Below are 23,689 nucleotides of genomic sequence, written 5' to 3'. Positions count from 1 at the left end.
TTATTATATAGTACATGCATTCAAATGACAGGCCGAAGATGCTGGCAATGTACCAAACTGTGAGCAACTTCTGAAGTGATGGACACTGCAGTCTTCCACAGTGTGGGTTATCTTCCAGGTTCTCCCTCTCTCAGAGGGAATCCTCTCCCAATGTTGTAACCATACCCTCATGAATTGCCTTTGTTTTGGTCCCCTTTTTCCCAAATATCAGATGACTGCATGCTGACTGGTTTTGTCCATCTTTCCCCATTTACAAAACTTTGCTGATTTCAGGACCTGTAATTTAAAAAAGATATTACTAAAGCAGCATAAAACTTGGTGGGTTACTATTTGAAATGTTATACATTAAGTACAGAAATTTTAACACTGTACCATTACTCTATCCTACTCAGGCCATTTGCTTTTCAAATGCCTCTCATACTAGTAAAGATGACAAACAAAAAAAAAACAAGCATAACAGTTGCAAAAAGCAAAACACTTTGGAGAAATTCTAATAACAGTTACTCCATGTTCCACCCTCAACACTTCAAAAGGAATAAGTAATCAGAGAATGGCATCTCCTCTATGTAGTAGAGGAAGAAATCCAAGAAGAACCAAAAGACCAAGGGGTTATTCAAGTCAAAAGAATAAGAGGAAGAAGAGGAGAATTCATTCCAACAAGAATGTGGAGAATTTATCCACATTTTGCAAATGTGTTTACATTTTGCCTTCATGGCAGCATTTCTCACAAAAAAAAACAAAAAAAACTAAGAAACTGTGATTCTTCCATTTTAATCATACCAATGGATTGATACAAGGTCAGGCACCATTACAATAAATAAAAAATGAAAAACAGTAGCAGCCCCAGAGTCAATTTTTTTTAACAGCAGATTTTAGCAGGTTCTATAATGAAGCAAATCAAGATTCTGATCTAGTAATACTGCAATTATTAAAAAAAAAAAGAAAAAAAAATAGACAAAAGTAACTTACAGAACTACAACCGGTGTGGTAATATAACTGGCACGTGGCATAATCAATGTGAGAAAAAAGCAGAAACCTATAACCTGAAAAATTTTAAATACAGAATTACTTTTTATATGTACTTCTTAATTATCTATGCTTTTATATTTCAATTAATAAAATTCCAAGTATAAAAAAACTGTTTTTACAAACTTGGTCATATTTCGAAAAAACCTCATTAATATTATAACAATTAAAAGTGGCAATCATTCTTTCCACAACGCAATATTGACTCTGGGACAGGCACACCTTAGGATATGCTTATGCTTGATTTTAAATTTATTCAAAATCTATATGAGTGATATCAATGTACACAAATTTTTGAATTATTGTGTTTCATTCTGAATTGCATCCTTAATGTTGTGTTAATGAGGAAGTTTGGCCATAAACAAATAAAAAGAGAAGAAAAGTGTTCTCTTGTCAAGAGCTGTCGTGAAACTTTTTTTTGCACCCCTGGCAAATCCAAGCCTTTCGCACCCTTTATGAAAATTTTAAATAGTAAGAAAAGAATAATAATATTCTCAAAACTTTTATATATTTAAATATTTTATATTCTATATAAACAAAAATACAAACAAAGCACTACTTCTGGAGCACAGAATATGTAAATACAGAAATGAATACCACTAAATTTTATTTGTTCTCTTTGTTAAGAACATCAATTAATTTATTATAATTTAATTTTGGCATTTCATATTCTAAGGAAAGAATTGCAAAAGAATTAAATTGTTGGCCTGTTGACGCTCATCAATAAATTTTTAATTTATTAACACTTCGTTCTGCCAAAGCAATTCCAACTGGAAGCATTAAGGTTATTCTCAATAAAATGTCAATACGGAAAAAACATCTGAGATCACTTTGAGATCATTTGGTACTTATCTTCTTTGATGTCAAATTTTATAAAATGTTTTTTTAATTACCTTAACTCTAATTGAAGTTCCATGAAATCAGCACTGGAATAAGATTCACATAAGATCTTGCATGATCATAATTTCATTATCATTTGAATTCAGTAATGATTTCTTAGATAAAATTTAAAATTTTTGTAAACTTCATTCATACAATAAATCTGTCCTTCAATACATTTTGCAATTTCATTTTTTAATGACTCGTCACATGTGTTATGTGTTCGATTCACCTGTGTTAAATTATTTAAATCTTGACAGTATCTTTTATCTGTCTGAAAATGTTTGTTAATATTTTTCTCATTATTTTTGATCTTAGATTCTAAATTCAACAAAAGTGACAGAGTCATTTTTCTCTTACTCAGTGTATCCCCAAGTGTGGTATGCGAAAGGATTTTAAAGGGTACATGGCATAATTCTTTATTTTAATTTATCGTAAATTTTTAGCTGCATAGTATGTTCTACTTATAGGAATCACTGGTTAAGTGATTCAGCCAATTTACTGAATCAAAACTTGAAAACCTGAACCATTTTATACATTGCAGTGTCTAAAACGTTTTTCCTATTGGAATCAATTTCAGTTTAAGAATCATAAAAGATGATAGAGCTATAAAATCTGTCAGTTTGAGTTTTCTTTTTTTTTCTATCCCCTTTCATCTAATTTTATTGGTAGACTACACTCACCACTCACGTACAAGTCCTTAATTGATCAATCATTTTGCAATTGATCAATTAAGAGTAGTCTGATAGACTACACTCTTAATTAAACTAATTAAGAAGTTAAATTACTTGTATCACCAATTTGATCTTCTTTTGTGAATTGGGGTTACATTTGTGCATCCTCCGAGTCCAAGGAAGCTCTCATAATTATGGCTAAGGGTTTGCTTACTTCCTTTGCCACCACCTTTAATATAAATGGATAAATTCCATCCTCCACCAGGTGCCTTTTTATGTTTATCTTCTACAATTTCTCCTCCATTTTGCTCTCAATTATTAAAAAATTATTTAACTCAATACCATTGATTAGTACACCTCTGGTATTCCCCTCCCTCAATAACTCCTCATGTGCAAATGTAGATGGAAATACTCATTCAGTTTGTTAGCTACCTGAGCAGAATCATCAACAGTTGAACTATCGATATCAAGTGAACCAATCTGATTCATCCTCTTCTTTCTAGAGTTTACATAAGTAAAGAATCCTTTACCAAAGGATTCTTTACTTATTACCTTTGCATCCTTTGCCAAAGCTACCTCGTAATCTGCCTTGGCCTGCCTAACCTCCTTTGTGACTTGATTATAGACCAGCTTTTATCTTCCATAGGCTTCTCTGTGTTAATTTATATGTATCCCATGCATTCTTCTTCTCTGCCACATGTCTCATTAGTTCATATGACATCCATTTAGGCCTAACGTTTCAACAATATTTCTTAGTTGGTAAGAAAAGCGTAGTAGCTTCCAAGATTAATTCTTTGAATACTTCCATTTAGAATTTCCTGCTGGGAACATCCGTTGGTTCCACTGAATAGACTTTAAAAACTGACTCAGACCTCCATAGTCTCCTTTACTCCTGATGGTAGTTACCTCTTTGAGTAAATCCCACATCAGCACACTATGATCACTGCAACCTAGTGGTTCCTTTATCTGTAGATTTTTAATGGATGAAGAATCACTATTGACAATCAAATCAAGAGTATTACACCTTCTGGTTGCCTCCCAAACATGCTGCTGTAGAAAACAATCATCCAACAAATCCACAAAAGCCTTGATAGTGTGAGCATGACCACCCCATAAGTTCCAGTCAATATAAGACAATCTGATATAATGGCCCACTATTTCTCTCTACAGCTGTTCATTATACTCATCAGAGTCATTAGGCATATAATACACTACTACTCTCGATTTTGCTTTCCCAGTGTTTATGTCACACCAAACTGACTCAACGCAGCACTGTCCACCCATGTCAACAGGATGCACGTCCTTAGATTTTGTGTGTTTTTTTTAACTAATAACATAACCCCTCCTCCCGTCCTATACACATTGAACTCCCCATATTCCAATTCTGCATTCCGTATATTTGTGTGACACCATGTAGTAGTAGTAGTAGTAGTGGCACTTGATGCAAGAAAGCAAGTCTAGGAGCTTATGCAGCATCAGCCAAAAAAAAAAAAAAAAAAAAAAATCACACCATACCTTCCAATTGCCTGTCCAGTTCCTCCTTAAATTTATTTAACCTATCAACTTCCACAACAGATGGAAGTTTGTTCCACCAATTAACCACCCGCTGGCTAAAGGCAAATTTCCGCACATCTATTCTAAATCTATCCTTTCTTAATTTGAACTTATGTCCCCGTAGGTTCGTATTCTGAACAAGTGGGAGGATCCCATCAGAATTCAGCGTGCTCAACCCATTCAAGGCCTTATAGACCTCAATCAGATCACCGCGCAGGTGCCTAGTCTCCAGCCACTGCAATTTGCAGAACTTAAGCCTCTCTTGCTAAGAGGATCCCTTCATTCCCCTCACCAATCGTGTTGCTCTTCTCTGTACACGCTCAAGCAAATCTACATCCTTCCTAAAATGAGGCCTCCAGACCTGTACGCAGTACTCAAGGCGTGGCCTGACCATTGCCTTATACAGAGGGACAATCACCTCCTTTTCCCTGCTAGCAAAATTCCTATATATCATTGACAAAACCCCATGATCTGCCCTAGCAGCCTGTCTACATTGCTCAGAAAACTTCATATCTGACTGCACAATTACTCCCAGGTCTTTTTCATTTTCTACCACCTTAAGTGTACCACACAGTTGGTATGTTTCTCTGGGGTTACTTCTACCCATATGCAGTACTTTGCATTTGTCAAGGTTAAACTTCAGTTGCCACTTCTTAGCCCATCTGCCCAAATTATCTAGATCCTGTTGCAGTAGCACACTGCCATTACTGTCATTAACAACCCTGCCAACCTTCGTGTCATCTGCAAACTTCGACATTAAGCCTGATATACCTTCATCAATATCATTGATAAATATACAAAACAACAGTGGACCCAACACCGAACCTTGTGGGACTCCACTAATAACATTAGTCCACGAAGAGCAGCACCCATTGATTACCACCCTCTGTCTTCTCCCACTTAACCATCCTTTTATCCATTGTAGCAACTTACCCTTAATACCATTCTGCTCCAATTTGTACAGTAGTCTTCCATGCGCAACAGTGTCAAAAGCTTTCCTGAAATCCAAGTATATGATATCAAAATTATTTTTTGCATCCAGTTCCTTTGTGACCACATCATAATAACCAATCAAATTTGTCAGACAAGACTTTCCCTTAACAAACCCATGCTGTGTCTGAATTATTGCTGCAGTCCTGTCTAGATGATCCTGCAATGCATCTTTAACCAGTGACTCCATTATTTTACCCGGAACAGAAGTTAAACTAACTGGTCTGTAATTATTCGTGTCACCCTTCGAACCTCCTTTGTGAATTGGGGATACATTTGCACATCTCCAGTCCGTGGGAACCTCCCCTGAATCCAAGGATGCTCTCATAATTATGGCTAAGGGTTTGCTTAGTTGCTTTGCCGCCTCCTTTAATATAACTGGATAGATCCCATCCGCCCCAGGTGCCTTTCTTATGTTTAACTTCAACAATTTCTCCTCCACTTTGCTCTCAGTTATTACAAAATCATTAAGCACACTGCTACAAATTGATAACCTTCTTCCATTTTCAAACTGTAATGATTCCTCACGTGTGAATGTAGATGCAAAATACTCATTCAGTTTGTTTGCTATCTGAGCAGGATCATCAACAGTCGAACCATCGATGTCAAGTGGACCAATCATATTCAGCCCCTTCCTTTTAGAGTTTATATAAGTAAAGAAATCCTTGCTGTTTTTCTTAGCATCTTTTGCCAAAGATTTCTCGTATTCCGCCTTTGCCTGCCGAACCTCCTTTGTGACCTGATTACAGACTAGCTTATATCTGCTACAGGCTTCTGCGTCGCCTGATAATTTATATGCATCCCATGCATTTTTCTTCTCTGTCACGAGTCTCATTAGTTCATTTGATAACCATTTAGGCCTAAACCTTGAACAATATTTCTTCATCGGTATGAAAAGTCTAGTAGCTTCCACGATTAATTCCTTGAATGCTTCCCACTTAGAATTTACTGTTTGTAACATCGTCAGTCGATCCCACTGTACAGAATTTAAAAACTGTCTGAGACCACTGTACTCCCCTTTACGGAAGCAAAAACCCTTTCCTTTACCCCTGACGGTAGTTACCTCTTTGAGTAAACCCCACTTCAGCACACTGTGATCACTGCCACCTAGTGGTTCCTTTATCTGCAAATTCTTAATACACGAATGATCACTGCTGATAACCAGATCAAGAGTATTACTTTCTCTGGTTGCCTCTCGAACATGCTGCTGCAGAAAACAATCATCCAATAAATCCACAAAAGTCTGACTAGTGTGTGAGTGACCAACCCACAAGTTCCAGTCAATATCTGGGAAGTTAAAATCCCCCATTAAAAGACATTCTGATTTACTGGCCCACTCTATTTCTCTGTTCAATTGTTCATTGTACTCATTCGAGTCATTAGGCCTATAACACACTCCTACTCTTATTTTTGCTTTTGCAGTGCTTATGTCACACCAAACTGACTCAACAGTGCACTGTCCATCTATATCAACTGGATGCACTTCTTTTGATTTTATGTTTTTCTTAATTAACAGCATAACACCTCCTCCCTTTCTGTCCTGTCTATCCTTTCTGCACACATTGTACTCCCCAAATTCCAGTTCTGCATTCCTTATATCTTTGTGACACCACGTCTCTGCTATCCCAACAATATCCGCCTTTGATGTCTTGACCAACACTTCAAATTCATCAAATTTATTTACTATACTTCTAGCATTGGTATACATGCAAGCATACATGCTCCTATGCCTATTCCTTGTTACCCTAACACATCCCATATACCCAACTATTCCAGGATGACTGCCATCCGTCCCTGAAACCCCCAACACCCCTCGCTCCAGGTCGCTTCTGATAATCTGATGTATCTGATAATCCAAAAATATCTGCATATTTTGACCAGCACCTCAAATTCATCAAATTTATTTATTCATAGCTACCCTGACACAGCTCATGTATTTACTTGTTCTGCAATGAATGCCTAGGCTCTGAAATCTCTGGCACCTTGTTTTCCAGGCTACTGCTCATTCCCATAGAAGCAGTGCAAGAATAACTTTCACCTCTGCCAGGGGCTACTGATAATCTATTAGTCCGTGTATCCCACAAAGCTAGCAGTTTTCCAACCCACCTAACACTGCACAATAGCATCAGCAAATATTCTTGTAAGCTTTATATTAAGTGTATCCCATCTGTGTAGAAGCAGTCTCTCCTGTTAACAAGCACAGACCAGGCTGAGAAAAATTCTACCCCATGAGCTTTGCACAATTTCTCCAGGGCTCTCATCATATACTCGCTCCTATAGTGTCTAGGCAGAATTGCAGACACCTTCAAATTCAACCATAACTCACGGCTTTTTTTCAACACTGACCTGTAGTTGTTAAGTAGCTAATTCTGCAGTTCTGCTATTCTTAATATCATTGGTGCCAACGTGTACAGTGCAACACAGCAGGAACTCTCAAGGCAGAATGCGCTGGTCCCAAAGGAACTAGTTGTTGCGACTATTGTCAGGGAAACAGGGAACATATTGTGCAAAAACGATAGATGGAACAGGACCAGGGTATGTCTGCCAGGGGCAAAGGTTGATGACGTTGCAGGGCAGATATCATTGGCACTAATGATATTAGGAGTAGAAAACTGGCAGAATTACTTAACAAGTACAAGACAATGCTGGAAAAAAGCCATGAGTTAGGGTTGAATTCGAAAGTCTCAGCAATTCTGCGAAGGCACGATAGGAGGGAGTATATGATGAGAGCCTTGTCGATCAATTCTGCCCTGGAGAGATTGTGCAAGACTCAAGTGGTAGAATTTTTCTCAGCCTGGTTTGTGCTTGTTAACAGGACAGACTGCTTCTACACTTAAATGGGATACACTTAAATAGAAAGGGTGCAATAATATTTGCTGATGCTATCGAGGCAGAGTTAGGTGGGTCGGAAAACTGCTAGCTTGGGGGAATACACGGACTAATAGATTAACAGTAGCTGCTGGCAGAGGTAAAAGTGATTCTTGCACTAGTTTTATTGAAATGCAATTGAGCAGCAGATTGGAAAGCAAGACAATGGGAATTTCCAGGACTGCTGGGAGTCACAGTGGAACAAGTAAATGCATGGGGTGTGTATATACTTGCATGTACACCAATGCTAAGAGTATAGTTAATAAATTCGATGAGCTTGAAGTGCTAGTCAAAGACATCAAATTGTTGGGATATCAGAGACATGGTGTCACACATACATAAGCACTGAAAAACTGGAATTTGGGGAGTACAATGTGTACAGAAAGGATAAACAGGACAGGAAGGGAGGAGAGGATATTCTGTTAGTAAAGAAACACAAAATCTAAGGAAGTGCATCCAATTGATGTGGGTGGACAATGCAATGTTGAATCTGTTTGGTGTTACATAAGCACTGGGAAAGGAAAAATGAGAGTAGGTGTGTGTTATAGGCATAATGAATCTGATGAGTATAATGAGCAACAGTGCAGAGAAATAGTTGGCGAGTAAATTAGAGTGTCATATAATGGGGGATTTTAATTTCCCAGATACTGACTGGAATTTGTGGGTTGGTCACTCACACACTAGCAAGGCTTTTGTGGATTTATTGGATGATTGTTTTCTACAGCAGCATGTTCGGGAGGCAACTAAAGGGAGTAATACTCTTGATCCGATTATCAGTAGTGATTTTTCATGCATTAAGAATCTGCAAATAAAGGAACCTCTAGGTGGCAGTGATCACAGTGTGCTGATGTGGGATTTACTCAAAGGAGTAACTACTATCAAGGATAAAGGGAAGGGTTTTTGCTTTCGTAAAGGTAACTACGCTGGTCTGAGACGGTATTTAAATTCTGTACGGTGGGACCAACTGATGATGTTACCAACAGCAAATTCAAAATGGGAAGCATTCAAAGAATTAATCTTGGAAGCTACTAGGCTTTTCATACCAACAAAGAAATATTGATCAAGATTTAGGCCTAAATGGATGTCAGATTAATTAGACATATGACAGAGAAGAAAAATGCATGGGATACATATAAATTAACATTAACATGTGACACAGAAGCCTATGATAGATACAAGCTGGTATATAACCAAGTTACAAAGGGAGTTAGGCAGGCGAAGGCAGATTACGAGAAAATTTTGACAAAGGATGCAGAGAAAAACAGCAAAGAGTTCTTTACTTATGTAAAGTCTAGAAGGAAGGGGATGAATCAGATTGGTCCACTTGATATCGAAGGTTCAACTGTTGATGATACTGCTCAGGTAGCTAAAAAACTAAAGGAATATTTTGCATTGACATTCACACATGAGGAGTTATTCAGGGAGGGGAATGCCAGAGGTGTATTCAACACTGGCAGTAAGCTAGATAATCTTGTAATAACTAAGAGTAAAGTTGAGGAGAAATTGTTGAAGATAAACACAAGAAAGGCACCTAGGGTAGATGGAATCTATCCATTTATATTATAGGAGGCAGCAAAGGAAGTAAGCAAACCCTTAGCCATAACTATGAGAGCTTCCCTGGAATCAGTGGAGGTACCCATGGACTGGAGATGTGCAAATGTGACCCCAATCCACAGAGGAGGATTAAAGGGAGACAGGTAATTACATACCTGTTAGTTTAACTTCTGTTCCAGAGATTTTAATGGAGGCACTGGTTAAAGAAGCACTGCAGGATCATCTAGACAAGACTTCAGTTATAGCTCGGACACAGCATGGGTTTGTTAAGGGGAAGTCTTGTCTGACTAATTTGATTGGATACTATGATGTAGTCACAAAGGAACTGGATGCAAAGAATAACTTTGATATTATATATTTGGATCTTAGAAAATCCTTTGATACTGTTGAACATGGAAGACTGCTGCACAAATTGGAGCAGTGTAACATTGGAGGCAAATTGCTGCTGTGCGTAAAGGGGTGGCTGAAGGGGAGAAGACAGAGAGTGGTAATCAATGGACACTGCTCTTCGTGGAGTCCCTCGGGGTTCAGTGTTGGGTCCATTGTTGTTTTCTGTATTTATAAATGATACTGATGATGGATATCAGTCTTAATGTCCAAGTCTGCAGACAATGCGAAGGTTGGCAGGATTCTTAATGTCACTAATGACAGTACACTGCTGCAATAGGATCTAGAAAAGTTGAGCAGATGGGCTGAGAGGTGGGAAATGAAGTTTAACATTGACAAATGTAAAGTACTACATATGGGAAGCAGTAATCCCAGAGTAACGTATCAACTCTGTGGTACTACATTGACAGTGGTAGAGAATGAAAAGGACCTGGGGGTAATTGTGCAGGCAGGTATGAAGTTTTCTGAGCAGTGCAGACGGTCTGAAAGAGTAGCTCATGGTGTCTTGTCAATGATATATAAGAATTTTTCTAGCAGGGATAAGGAGGTGATTATTCCCTTGTATAAGGCAATGGTGAAGCCACACCTTGAGTACTGTATACAGGTCTGGAGCCCTCATTTTAAGAAGGATGTAAAGTTGTTGGAATGAGTACAGAGAAGGGCAACAAGATTAGTGAATGGAAAAAAGGGTTGCTCTTACGAAGAAAGGCTTAAGTTTTGCAAATTACTGTCTGGAGACTAGACACCTGCGAGGTGATCTGATCAAGGTGTATAAAGCTTTGAATATTTTGAGCATGCTCAATGTAGATGGTATTCATCCTCTTGCTCAGAATTATCGCCTGAAAGTGCATAAATTCAAATTGAGGAAAGACTGTTGTATATGTGCGGAAGTTCGCCTTTACGCAGCGGGTGATTGATTGGAGGAACAAACTTCCATCTGTCGTTGTAGAAGTTGATAGCTTAAATAGATTCAAGGCAGACCTTGACAAACACTTGAAGCGAGTGGATGGGTGAAATAACGTTTTTTTTTTTTTTTTTTGGCTGATGCTATATAAGCTTGCTTTCTTGCGTCATGTGCTAATGCTAATATCACCTTTTGTGCCGTTAAAAGATGTCTGCTCTACGTCATCAACTTTTGTCCCTGGCAGACATACCCTTGTCCTGTTCCCTGTTTTCCTAACAACAGAGTCACAGACAACAACTAGTTCCTGTGGGACCGGCGAATTCTGCCTTGGGGATTGCCACTGTGTTGCCCAATGTTCAAGTGCAAGCTCTGGTATTGATGGGCGCATCAATTAAAGTAATTGGGAGCATCTACGCTGTTCTTCAAGTTCTCATAAAAGCCCATTACGACGGTGAATTGGTGCTTCATTCCCTCACACTCCTTACATCAAACATTATTCTGGAAATGGCATATACTCGATACACTCTTGATACTGTCAACAAAAGTTTGTCTAGTTCTATCTTGAATTTATATAAGCTGTATACTTCCACAACAACGGATGGAAGTTTGTTGATCAAAAGCAAATTTCTGCTCATGTATTCTACAACTGTCTTTCCTCGATTTGGATTTATGCCCCATGAAATGCATAATCTGAGCAAGAACAAGAATCCCATCGTCACTGAGCTTGCTTAAACCATTCAAGGCCTTATACACCTCAATCAGATCACCTCGCAAGAGCCCAGTCTCCAAACACTGCAGTTTGCAATTTTTGCCTTTCTTGGTAAGAGTTTTTAGCATTAGCATTAGTAGAGGCATTTGATGCAAGAAAGCAAGCTTATGCAGCATCAGCCAAAAAAAAAAAAAACTTCCACTTCACCCCTCCATTTGTTCGAAATACCTGTCCAGCGGAGCCTTAAATTTATTTAGGCTATCAACCTCCACAACAAGGGATGGAAGTCTGTTACATTACACCAACCAACTACCCGCTGGCTAAAGGCAAATTTCCGCACACCTATCCTACATCTGTCTTTCCTCAATTATTCTGAACAAGAGGAAGAATCCCATCAGCACTGTGCATGCTCAAACCATTCAAGGCTTCATACATCTCTATCAGATCACCTCACCAGTGCCTAGTCTCCAGACACTGTAACTTGAAAATTTTAAGCCTTTCTTCGTAAGACCAACCCTTTGTTCCATTCACTAATCTTGTTGCCCTTCTCTGTACTCGTTCCAGTAGCTCAACATCCTTCTTGAAATGAGGCCTCCAGACCTGTATACAGTACTCAAGGCATGGTCTGACCATTGCCTTATACAAGGGAAAAATCACCTCCTTACCCTGCTAGAAAAATTCCTGTATATCATTGACAAGACACCATGAGCTACTCTTGCAGCCCGTCTGCACTGCTCAGAGAACTTCATATCTGCCTGCACAATTATCCCCAGGTCCTTTCCATTCTCTACCACTGTCAGTGTAGTACCACAGAGTTGAGACGTTGCTCTGGGGTTGCTGTTTCCCATATTAACATTTGTCAAGGTTAAACTTCAATTGCCACCTCTCAGCCCACTGCTCAACCTTTCCAGATCCTGTTGCAGCAGCATAGCATCAGTAGTTTCCTTAACAACCCTGCGAACCTTTGTATCGTCTGAAAACTTGGACATTAAGCTTGACATACCATCATCAATATTATTTATAAATACAGAAAACAATAATGGACCCAACACTGAACTCTGTGGGACTCCACTAATAACATTAGTAGAATCCCACAGAGTCCGACTAATCCATTGATTACCACTCTCTGTCTTCTCCCCCTCAACCACTCCTTTATCAATAGCAGCAATTTGCCTCCAATGCCACACTGCTCCAATTTGTGCAGCAGTCTTCGATGTGCAACGGTATCAAAAGTCTTTCTAAGATCCAAGTATATAATATCAAAGTTATTCCATGCATGCAGATCTTTTGTGACTGCATCATAGTATCCAATGATATTGGTCAGGCAAGACTTCCCCTTAACAAAATCATGCTGTATCCGAGCTATAACTGAAGTCTTGTCTAGATGATCCTGCAGTGCTTCTTTAACCAGTGCCCCCATTAATTTTCCTGGAATAGAAGTAAACTCACAGGTTTATAATTACTTGTGTCAGCCTTTGATTCTCCTTTATGAATTGGGGTCACATTTGCACAGCTCCAGTCTATGGGTACCTCCCCTGAGTCCAAGGAAGCTCTCATAATTATGGCTAAGGGTTGGCTTACTTCCTTTGCTGCCTACTTTAATATAACTGGATAGATTCCATCCACCCCAGGTGCCTTTCTTGTGTTTATCTTCAACAATTTCTCCTCCACTTTACTCTCAGTTATTACAAGATTATCTATCTAGCTTACTGCCAGAGTTAAATACACCTCTGGCATTCCCCTCGCTGAATAACTCCTCATGTGTGAATGTCGATGAAAATATTCATTTAGTTTGTTAGCTACCTGAGCAGGATCATCAACTGTTGACCCATCAATATCAAGTGGACCAACCTGATTCATCAACTTCCTTCTCGAGTTTACATAAGTAAAGAACTCTTTCCTGTTTTTCTTTGCATCCCTTGCCAAAGTTTTCTCGTAATCTGCCTTCGCCTGCCTAACCTCCTTTGTTTGTAACTTGGTTACAGATCAACTTGTACCTATCATAGGCTTCTGTGTCATGTGTTAATTTGTATGTATCCCATGCATGTTTCTTCTCTGCCATATGCCTCATTAGTTCATCTGACATCCATTTAGGCCTAAACATTGAACAATATTTCTTGGTTGGTATGTAAAGCCTAGTAGCTTCCAAGGTAAGTTCTTTGAATGCTTCCCATTTTGCATTTGCTGTTGGTAACATCATCAGTTGGTCCCACTGTATAGAATTTAAATACTGTCTCAGTCCATCGTAGTCGCCTTTACGAAAGCAATAACCCTTCCCTTTACTCCTAATGGTAGTTACCTCTTTGAGTAAATCCCACTTCAGCACACTGTGATCACTGCCACCTAGTGATTCATTTATCTGCAGATTCTTAATGCATGAAGAATCACTGCTGATAATCAAATCAAGAGTATTCCTCCCTCTAGTTGCCTCCCACACATGCTGATGTAGAAAACAATCATCCAATAAATCCACAAAAGCCTTGCTAGTGTGTGAGTGACCAGCCCCCAAATTCCAGTCAGTATCTGGGAAATTAAAATCTCCCATTATAAGACACTCTGATTTACTGGCCCACTCTATTTCCCTGTACAGTTTCTTATTATACTCATCAGAGACATTAGGCCTATAGCACACTCCTACTCTCAATTTTGATCTCCCAATGCTTAGGTCACACGAAACTGACTCGACCCTGGACTGTCCAGCGATGTCGACTGGCTTCACTTCCTTGGATTTTGCGTTTCTTAACTAATAGCATAACCCCTCCTCCCTTCCTATCCTGTCTATCCTTTCTGTAGATGTTGTACTCCCCAAATTCCAGTTCTGCATTACTTATATCTGTGTGACACCACGTCTCTGAAATCCCAACAATATCTGCCTTTGAGGTTTTGAGCAATACCTCTAATTCATCAAATTTATTTACTAAACTCCTAGCATTGGTGTACACGCAAGTATACATGCACCTGTTTCTATTCTTAGCTACCCTAACACAACCCATGTGTTTACTTGTACCGCAATGACTCCCAGCAGTCTCTGAAATATCCTGCATGTTGTTTTTCAGGCTTCTGCTCATTCCAATAGAAGCAGTGCAAGAATCTCTTTCACCTCTGCCAGTGGCTACTGTTAATCTTTTAGTGTTTGTCTCCCCCCATGCTAGCAGTTTTCTGACCCACCTAACACTGCCTCGATAGCATCAGAAAATATTCTTGCACCCTTTCTATTTAAGTATACCCCATCCCTATAGAAGCAGTCCCTCCTGTTAACAAGTACAGTCCAGGCTGAAAAAAATTCTACCCCTTGAGCCTTGCACAATCTTTCCAGGGCCGAATTGATTGACAAGGCTCTCCTCATGTACTCCCTCCTATCGTGTCTGGGCAGAATTGCAGACACTTTCAAATTCAACCCTAATTCACTTATTTTTTTTAACAGTGACCTGTACTTGTTAAGTAATTCTGCCAGTCTCTTACTCTTGATATCATTAGTGCCAACGTGTACAACTATATCACCTTTTGTGCCCTTAAAAGATGGTATCTTTTAAGGGCACAAAATGATATCTGCCCTACAACATCATCAACCTTTGCCCCTGGCAGACATACCCTGGTCCTGTTCCACCTATCCTTTTTACAAAGCATGTTCCCCGTTTCTCTGACAATAGCATTAGCATTAGCATTAGTAGAGGCATACGATGCAAGAAAGCAAGCTTATTCAGCATCAGCCCAAAAAAAAAAAAAAAAAAAAAAAACCCTCTCCCATTTCACCCCTCCGTTCGTTCGAAATACCTGTCCAGTTGAGCTTTAAATTTGTTTAGGCTATCAACTTCAACAAGTGATGGAAGTCGGTTCCACCAACCAACCACCCGCTGGCCAAAGGCAAATTTCCGCACATCTATCCGACATCCGTCCTTCCTCAATTTGAATTTATGCCCTCTGAGGTGATTATTCTGAGAAAGATGAAGAATCCCATTGGCATTGAGCATGCTCAAACCATTCAAGGCCTTATACACCTCTATCAGATCACCTCGCCGGTGCCTAGTCTCCAGACTCTGTAATTTGCAAAACTTAAGCCTTTCTTCGTAAGAGCAACCCTTTGTTCCATTTACTAATCTTGTTGCCCTTCTCTGTACCCGTTCCAGCAGCTCTACATCCTTCTTGAAATGAGGCCTCCAGACCTGTATACAGTACTCAAGATGTGGCCTAACCATTGCCTTATACAAGGGAATAATCACCTCCTTATCCCTGCTAGAAAAATTCCTGTATATCATTGACAAGACACCATGAGCTACTCTTGCAGCTCGTCTGCACTGCTCAGAGAACTTCATATCTCCCTGCACAATTACCCCCAGGTCCTTTTCATTCTCCACCACTGTCAGTGTGGTACCGCAGAGTTGATACGTTGCTCTGGGGTTACTGTTTCCCATATGCAGTACTTTACATTTGTCAATGTTAAACTTCATTTGACACCTCTCAGCCCATCTGTTCAACCTTTCCAGATCCTGTTGCAGCAGCATAGCGTCAGTAGTGTCCTTGACGACCCTGCCAACCTTTGTATCATCTGCAAACTTGGACATTAAACTTGATATCCCATCATCAATATCATTCATAAACACCGAAAACAACAACGGACCCAACACTGAACCTTGAGGAACTCCACTAATAACATTAGTCCACGTTGAGCAGTGTCCATTGATTACCACTCTCTGTCTTCTGCCACTCAACCATCCCCTTATCCATAGCAGCAATTTGCCTCCAATGCCACACTGCTCCAATTTGTGCAGCAGTCTTCCATGTGCAACAGTATCAAAAGCCTTTCTAAGATCCAAATATATAATATCAAAGTTATTCCCTGCATCCAGTTCTTTTGTGACTACATCATAGTATCCAATCAAATTGGTCAGGCAAGACCTGCCCTTAACAAAACCATGCTGCGTCTGAGCTATAACTGAATTCTTGTCTAGATGATCCTGCAGTGCTTCTTTAACCAGTGCCTCCATTAATTTACCTGGAACAGAAGTTAAACTAACAGGTCTATAATTACTTGTGTCAGCCTTTGATCCTCCTTTGTGAATTGGGGTTACATTTGCACATCTCCAGTCTATGGGTACCTCCCCTGAGTCCAAAGAAGCTAATAAACTAATAAAGCAGAATATAAATCAGAAAAAACTTCTCTGTTCCAGTAGTGGCAGAAAGGCACGTCCGCACAGGAAACTCTCGTGCTCAAACCTCAATAGAGTCACCAACAACTACTAGTTCCTGTGGGACCAGCGCATTCTGCTTTGGGGGTTGTCGCTGTGTTGCGTGATGACCAAGTGCAAGCTCTGGTGTTGATGTGGGCAGCTGAGAGCTTGATGGGCCCCTCAATTTAGTTCCTTCGAGGGCATCCACCCTGTCCTTCAAGCTCTCATATAGGCCCATAACAACGCTGAGTTGTTGCCTGATTTCGATACACTCCTTGCATCGCGCACACACAAAGACATCCCCCATGGCAATATCATGTCCCCTACCTGACTGCTCCACAAACATCATGCAAGCAGTGCATTTTAAAAGGCTGTGATTCAGAAGGCAACTGCCCCCCTCAGTTCTCTTCTGAGCCACAGTACTTCCATTAGCTTGAGCCTTTTGCTTTGCTGCTCTGGTCTGAGTCATGATTTCTATTAATTTCGATAAAATTTCAATTTCAGTTCAAAATTATAACCCTAAACTTGTATCCCAACACAGTTATAATGGTATATATATTTTACAGTGTCAAGTATTAATTATCTACGAGTTCCCTTTATATAACTTCTGTATCAGCTATGTATTAATTAATTATGTTACGTTTGTAATCTAAGTCGTTATATGTATTTAGTTAAAGGTACAATTTAATTGACAACAAAGTTCAACAAGTTTAATAGATTCTACCGATCAACTGACAATATTATAACCTACACTATTCTAACGCTATCTATGACAAAGGCGACAAGTTACAAACGGTAAATCTACAGACACTTAAGTATTAATTAACTTTCAATTCTCGCTGTCTCAATTCAGAATAAACTAACAATCGTCACTAGGGCTGCTTACAGAAAATATGTAAAAAATATTCAATAAAGCGGCTAAATATGGCTAAAAAACTCGTTCAGCGGAGTTGCAACTTGTATCACGTGGATTTGATTCCCTTACCGATACTTTTATGCAATTACAAGGCCGAGTAAAGAATAAATACACCAGATTAATCAGAAAATCACAAAATAATGCTATACTACTAAATTTAAATCAAAAGTTTTAGAAAAACAATAATTTCAAATCAATAAATAAGAAAAATTAACTTAGCAGCTTTGAACACATCTGGCTCCTACTAGCCTCGTCAACAGATTTTGAAGTGCTGATCAAGACATCAAAGGCTGATATTGTTAGGATATCAGAGATGTCGTGTCACGCAGAAATTAGGCATGCAGAATTGGAATTTGGAGAATACAATGTATACAGTACAGGATAGGTAGGGATATGTTGTAAATTCAGAAAAAACAAAATTTAAGGAACTGCTTCCAGTTGGCATAGATGGACAGTGCAATGCTGAGTCAGTTTGGTGTCATAACTGGGAAAGTAAAAATGAGAGTAGGAGTATGTTATAGGCCTAATGACTGGAATAAATTCAACGTACAGTTGTATAGAGAAATAGAATGGGCTAGTAAATCAGATTGTGCTCTTACGGGGGATTTTAACTTCCCATATATTGACTGGAACTTTTGATTTGGTCACTTGCACACAAGCAAGAATTTTGTGGATTTATTGGATGATTGTTTTCTAAAGCAGCATGTTTGAGAGGAAACCAGATTCATCTAGTTATCAGTAGTGATTATTCGGGCATTAACAATTTGCAAATAAAGGAACCGCTATGTGGCAGTGATCAGTGTATTGATGTGGAATTTACTTAAAGATATAATTACCATCAGGAGGTAAAGGGGAGGGTTTTTGCTTCCGTAAACGTGACTACAGTGGTCTCAGACAGTTATAAAATTCTACAAAATGGGGCAAACTGATGATGTTGCCAACAGAAAATTTTAAATGGGAAGCATTCAATAAATTAATCTTGGTCTGGGTTTTCAGACGTATTAAGAAATACTGTTCAAGGTTTAGCCTAAATGAGTGTCACAGATGAACTAATGAGACTTATGGCAGAGAAAAATAATGAATGGGATTCATATATATTACCAGCTAATACAGACAGCATTAGTAGAGGCATATATGATGCAAGAAAGAAAGCTCATGCAGCATCAGCCAAAAAAAAAAAAAAAAAAACCCTTCCATTTCACCCCTCCGTTCGTTCAAAATACCTGTCCAGCTGAGCGTTAAATTTATTTAGGCTATCGACTTCCACAACAAGGGATGGAAGTCTGTTCACCAACCAACTACCTGCTGGCTAAAGGCAAACTTTCGCTTATCTATGCTACATCTGTCTTTCCTCAATTTGAATTTATGCCCTCTCAGGTGATTATTCTGATCAAGAGGAAGAATCCCGTCGGAATTGAGCATGCTCAAACCATTCAAGGCTTTGTACACCTCTATCAGATCACCTCGCCGGTGCCTAGTCTCCAGACATTGTAATTTGCAAAACTTAAGCCTTTCTTCGTAAGAGCAACCCTTTGTTCCATTCACTAATCTTGTTGCTCTTCTCTGTACTCGTTTCAGCAGCTCTACATCCTTCTTGAAATGACGCCTCCAGACCTGCATACAGTACTCAAGGTGGGGCCTAACCATTGCCTTATACAAGGGAATAATCACCTCCTTATCCCTGCTAGAAAAATTCCTGTATATCATTGACAAGACACCATGAGCTACTCTTGCAGCTCGTCTGCACTGCTCATAGAACTTCATATCTGCCTGCACAATTACCCCCAGGTCCTTTTCATTCTCTACCACTGTCAGTGTAGTACCACAGAGTTGATACGTTGCTCTGGGGTTGCTGTTTCCTATATATAGTACTTTACATTTGTCAATGTCAAACTTCATTTGCCACCTCTCAGCCCAATCTGCTCAACCTTTCCAGATCCTGTTGCAGCAGAATAGCGTCAGTAGTGTCCTTAACAAATCTGCCAACCATTGTACCGTCTGCAAACTTGGACAGTAAGTGTGATATACCATCATCAATATCATTTATGAATACAGAAAACAATAATGGACCCAACACTGAATCCTGAGGGACTCCACTAATAACATTAGTCCAAGATGAGCAGTGTCTATTGATTAGCACTCTCTGTCTTCTCCCCCTCAATCATCCCTTTAACCATGGTAGCAATTTGCATCCAATGCCACATTGCTCCAATTTGTGCAGCAGTCTTCGACGTGCAACAGTATCAAAAGCCTTTCTAAGATCTAAATATATAATATCAAAGTCGTTCCCTGCATCCAGTTCTTTTGTGACTGCATCATAGTATCCAATCAAATTGGTCAGGCAAGACTTTCTGGCATTCCCTCTGGCATTCCCCTTCCTGAATAACTCCTCATGTGTGAATGTAGATGCAAAATACTCTTTTAGTTTGTTAGCCACCTGAGCGGGGTCCTCAACTGTTGAACCATCAATATCCAGTGGACCAATCTGATTCATCCCTTTCCTTCTAGAATTTACATAGGTAAAGAACTCTCTTCGGTTTTTCTTTGCATCCTTTGCCAACGATTTCTCATAATCTGCCTTTGCCTGCCTAATCTCCATTGTGACTTTGTTACAGACCAGCTTATATCTATCGTAGGCATCCATGTAACTCTAATTTTTATGTATCCCATGCATTTTTCTTCTCTGCCACATGTCTCATTAGTTCATATGGCTTCCATTTAGGCCTTGAACAATATTTCTTAATTGGTATGTAAAGCTCAGTAGCTTCCAAGATAAGTTCTTTGAATGCTTCCCATTTTGAATTTGCTATTGGTAACATCATCAGTTGGTCCCACTATATAGAATTTAAATACTGTCTGAGACCATCGTAGTTGCCTTTACGAAAGCAAAAACCCTTCCCTTTACCCATGATGGTAGTTACCTCTTTGAATAAATCCCACATCAGGACACTGTGATCACTGCCACCTAGTGGTTCCTTTACCTGCAGATTCTTAATGCACGAAGAATCACTACTGACAATCAGATCAAGAGTATTACTCCCTCTAGTTGCCTCTCGAACATGCTGATGTAGAAAACAATCATCCAATAAATCCACAAAACCCGTGCTAGTGTGTGAGTGACCAACCCACAAATTCCAGTCAATATTCGGGAAATTAAATTCCCCCAATTATAAAACTCTGCAATTTACTGGCCCACTCTATTTCCCTGTACAGCTTCTTATTATAGTCATCAGAGTCATTAGGCCTATAGCACACTCCTACTCTCAATTTTGATCTCCCAATGCTTATGTCACACCAAACTGACCCATCACTGCACTGTCCAGCGGTGTCGACTGGCTTCACTTCCTTGGATTTTATGTGTTTCTTAACTAATAGCATAACCCCTCCTCCCTACCTATCCTGTCTGTACACATTGTACTCCCCAAATTCCAGTTCTGCATTCCTTATATCTGTGTGACACCACGTCTCTGATATCCCAACAATATCTGCCTTTGATGTTTTGAGCAATACCTCAAATTCATCAAATTTATTTACTAAACTCCTAGCATTGGTGTACACGCAAGTATACATGCAACTGTTCCTATTCTTAGCTACCCTAACACAACCCATGTGTTTACTTGTACCGTAATGACTCCCAGCAGTCTCTGAAATATCCTACATCTTGTTTTCCAGGCTGCTGCTCATTCCAATAGAAGCAGTGCAAAAATCACTTTCACCTCTGCCAGTGGCTACTGTTAATCTATTAGTCCTTGTATCCCCACCAAGCTAGCAGTTTTCCGACCCACCTAACACTGCCCCTTAGCATCAGCAAATAATCTTGCACCCTTTCTATTTAACCGTATTCCCGCCCGTTGGGGTTTGTACCAGCCCCAACTGGGTTCAGCAAGTTAATTCTATAATTTTTACTCTAATTACAGAGCTGAAACTCGCTATAGTTGGAGCCAGAATTGTTTTCTTGAATTTTTCCACTTAAATTTTCAAAATCTTCTATTGAATTTCATGCAAATGACAAAAATGTGACATCAAGTATGCAATTTTTTAAGCCTTTTCAATTAATTTTTTTACCCCCGCCCTAACCAGCCTAGAGCTTATGAAACCCGACACTTCATTCGTTTCTTGGCGTAAAGCGGGCGAATTTCTTTTTACGGAGAGGAGCAGTTCTGATAAACAACTCCGCCTGAATACGAGCGAAGCGTGGGAAGTATATATCACGTCACCCGTACAGCTACATCGAGACGGTAAGGGAGAAGTGTAAATAAACAAAAGACGAACAGGAGCTACTGTTTTTGACATAAGAAGCAATAAAGCCATACAGTACCAATAACAGTTTATGGAAGGTGAACAGATCGTATATCCTATCTTCAACAGTGTATTGCTCCTACGAACAGAAGATCAAGGAAATTCATCTGTTGGAAACGGGAAAAACTGGTGTAAAACTGATAACGCTGCAATGTGCATTTGATAAAAAAAAAAAGTTTGTTTTATTGTAATTGTTTTTAGTAAACAATATCAGAACAGCAGTTTCCTGGGTTTGATCTTCTAACCAAATTTCGAGTAAATATTTCTATTTATAGCTGCGTTATAAACTTCGAAACTGGTGCATCAAAAGAAAGAAAAAAAAATCATCCGCTATGAATTTCTTTCTTTCTTGAAATGTGTATTGTTCACATAACTGCAATATTTGTAACAATACAAAGCTAACAGATTACAACTAACGGCTGCTCAAAAAGTATCGTTAGAAGATATTTGCTTGTTACGCTTTGATGTCATCGCAAAGGGAGAAATTCTGTTTTAGCTCAGAAGCCGAATAAATTCACTATCCACGGTCATGATGCTGTTCTGAACTGCAATAAACAGATAAACTCCGCTGACAAATAGACTTACTCCCCATCACTTTTATTGTTTTACTGTGGTTTTTGGCAGATGAGTCGGTGACTGCTAAATGCAGTGCAGTTTCTTGTATTCTCTCTCTCTCTCTCTGTTTCGGGATCTCTGACAGTGTGGTTATCACGTAATATAAACAGAAAATTTGTTTGTCGGAATGCTGCCCATCAATTATCAACCGACCTTCTAATGTATGTTGTGTTCAAATAATCATCTTTTACCGACCTTCTAATGTATGTTGTGTTCAAATAATCCACTTTGCGAAATTCGAAAGTGCTACATCAATTAGGAGCAAAAACGGTTTCCCCCAACATAATGAATTACATATTACTTTATAGGTATAATAATGATTTTACTGACTGGAAGAAAGTGCCCACAATAAAACAATTGTACAAGGCGAAAACATGCGGTCACTCGAAGGATAAGCAATACAGCGATGTTTGAAATTTATAATGCAGTTCACTAGCTAATATTTCCAGAGGAATTATTCTGGATTTTTTATCAAATGAGCACCAGACCAAAATCGGACTAATTAGTAATTCCGCATCCTAGGATGAACTGACTAATTAGAACTAAAGCATCTGTGATGAAATGTCGTGCACGATATTGTTCGCTACAACAATAACGTAAAGCAACAAAGCAAAACATTGTAACAGAGCAATAATGTGAAATATTGTTAGAAAGTAAAAATGCTAAATACTGTTCCCTAAAACAATAGTACAGCAAAGTGTTTTTCTTTTTTTTTTCGTTTCTACTGTGGCTTTCAGTTGAATTTTCTTGATTTTGTGTCAGTAGACAGAATATGTATTGTAATTTCTTCGATATGTATTGAAGAAATTTACAATATGTAAATTATTATAATATGTATTGAAATACATATTGAAGAAAGGAAATACGATAGTAAAATACACATTGGAAATAAAAAAATATTCCTGTGTTCAAACAATTTTCCCAAATTGTTTGAACACAGGAATATTTTTTTTGTAATTGTATTTTGTAAAATCAAATGTGATTGTATTCAAACAATTTGGGAAAATTGTTTGAATACAATTACATTTGGGAAAATTACAACAAAAAGACTGATTTTACCCGAAGACATCAGATTAGTCCAAAGTAACTGTGTAGTCATTTGCATTCAAGTAATGTTTGAAATGTATAATCCAGCTTCCAATATAT

At 38.9% G+C, this 23,689-nt stretch overlaps 1 protein-coding gene across 8 annotated transcripts in view; it reads right to left on the bottom strand.

Annotated features, from left to right (window-relative positions):
• Positions 1-23,689, bottom strand: part of LOC150089292 (organic solute transporter subunit alpha-like) — a 367,728-nt gene that overhangs the window by 116,838 nt on the left and 227,201 nt on the right. For all 8 annotated transcript variants that reach the window (XM_090368470.1, XM_090368478.1, XM_090368474.1 and 5 more), the window contains one exon: positions 970-1,043. In XM_090368470.1, the coding sequence (XP_090224596.1) occupies positions 970-1,043 (74 nt within the window). The remainder of the gene's footprint in view (positions 1-969; positions 1,044-23,689) is intronic.

This window comes from Mastigoproctus giganteus, chromosome 2 (genome assembly GCF_048544385.1).
Source record: "Mastigoproctus giganteus isolate SK-2022 chromosome 2, ASM4854438v1, whole genome shotgun sequence".
Taxonomy (NCBI): Eukaryota; Metazoa; Arthropoda; class Arachnida; order Uropygi; family Thelyphonidae; genus Mastigoproctus; species Mastigoproctus giganteus.
This window is presented reverse-complemented; position numbering and strand designations above follow the sequence as displayed.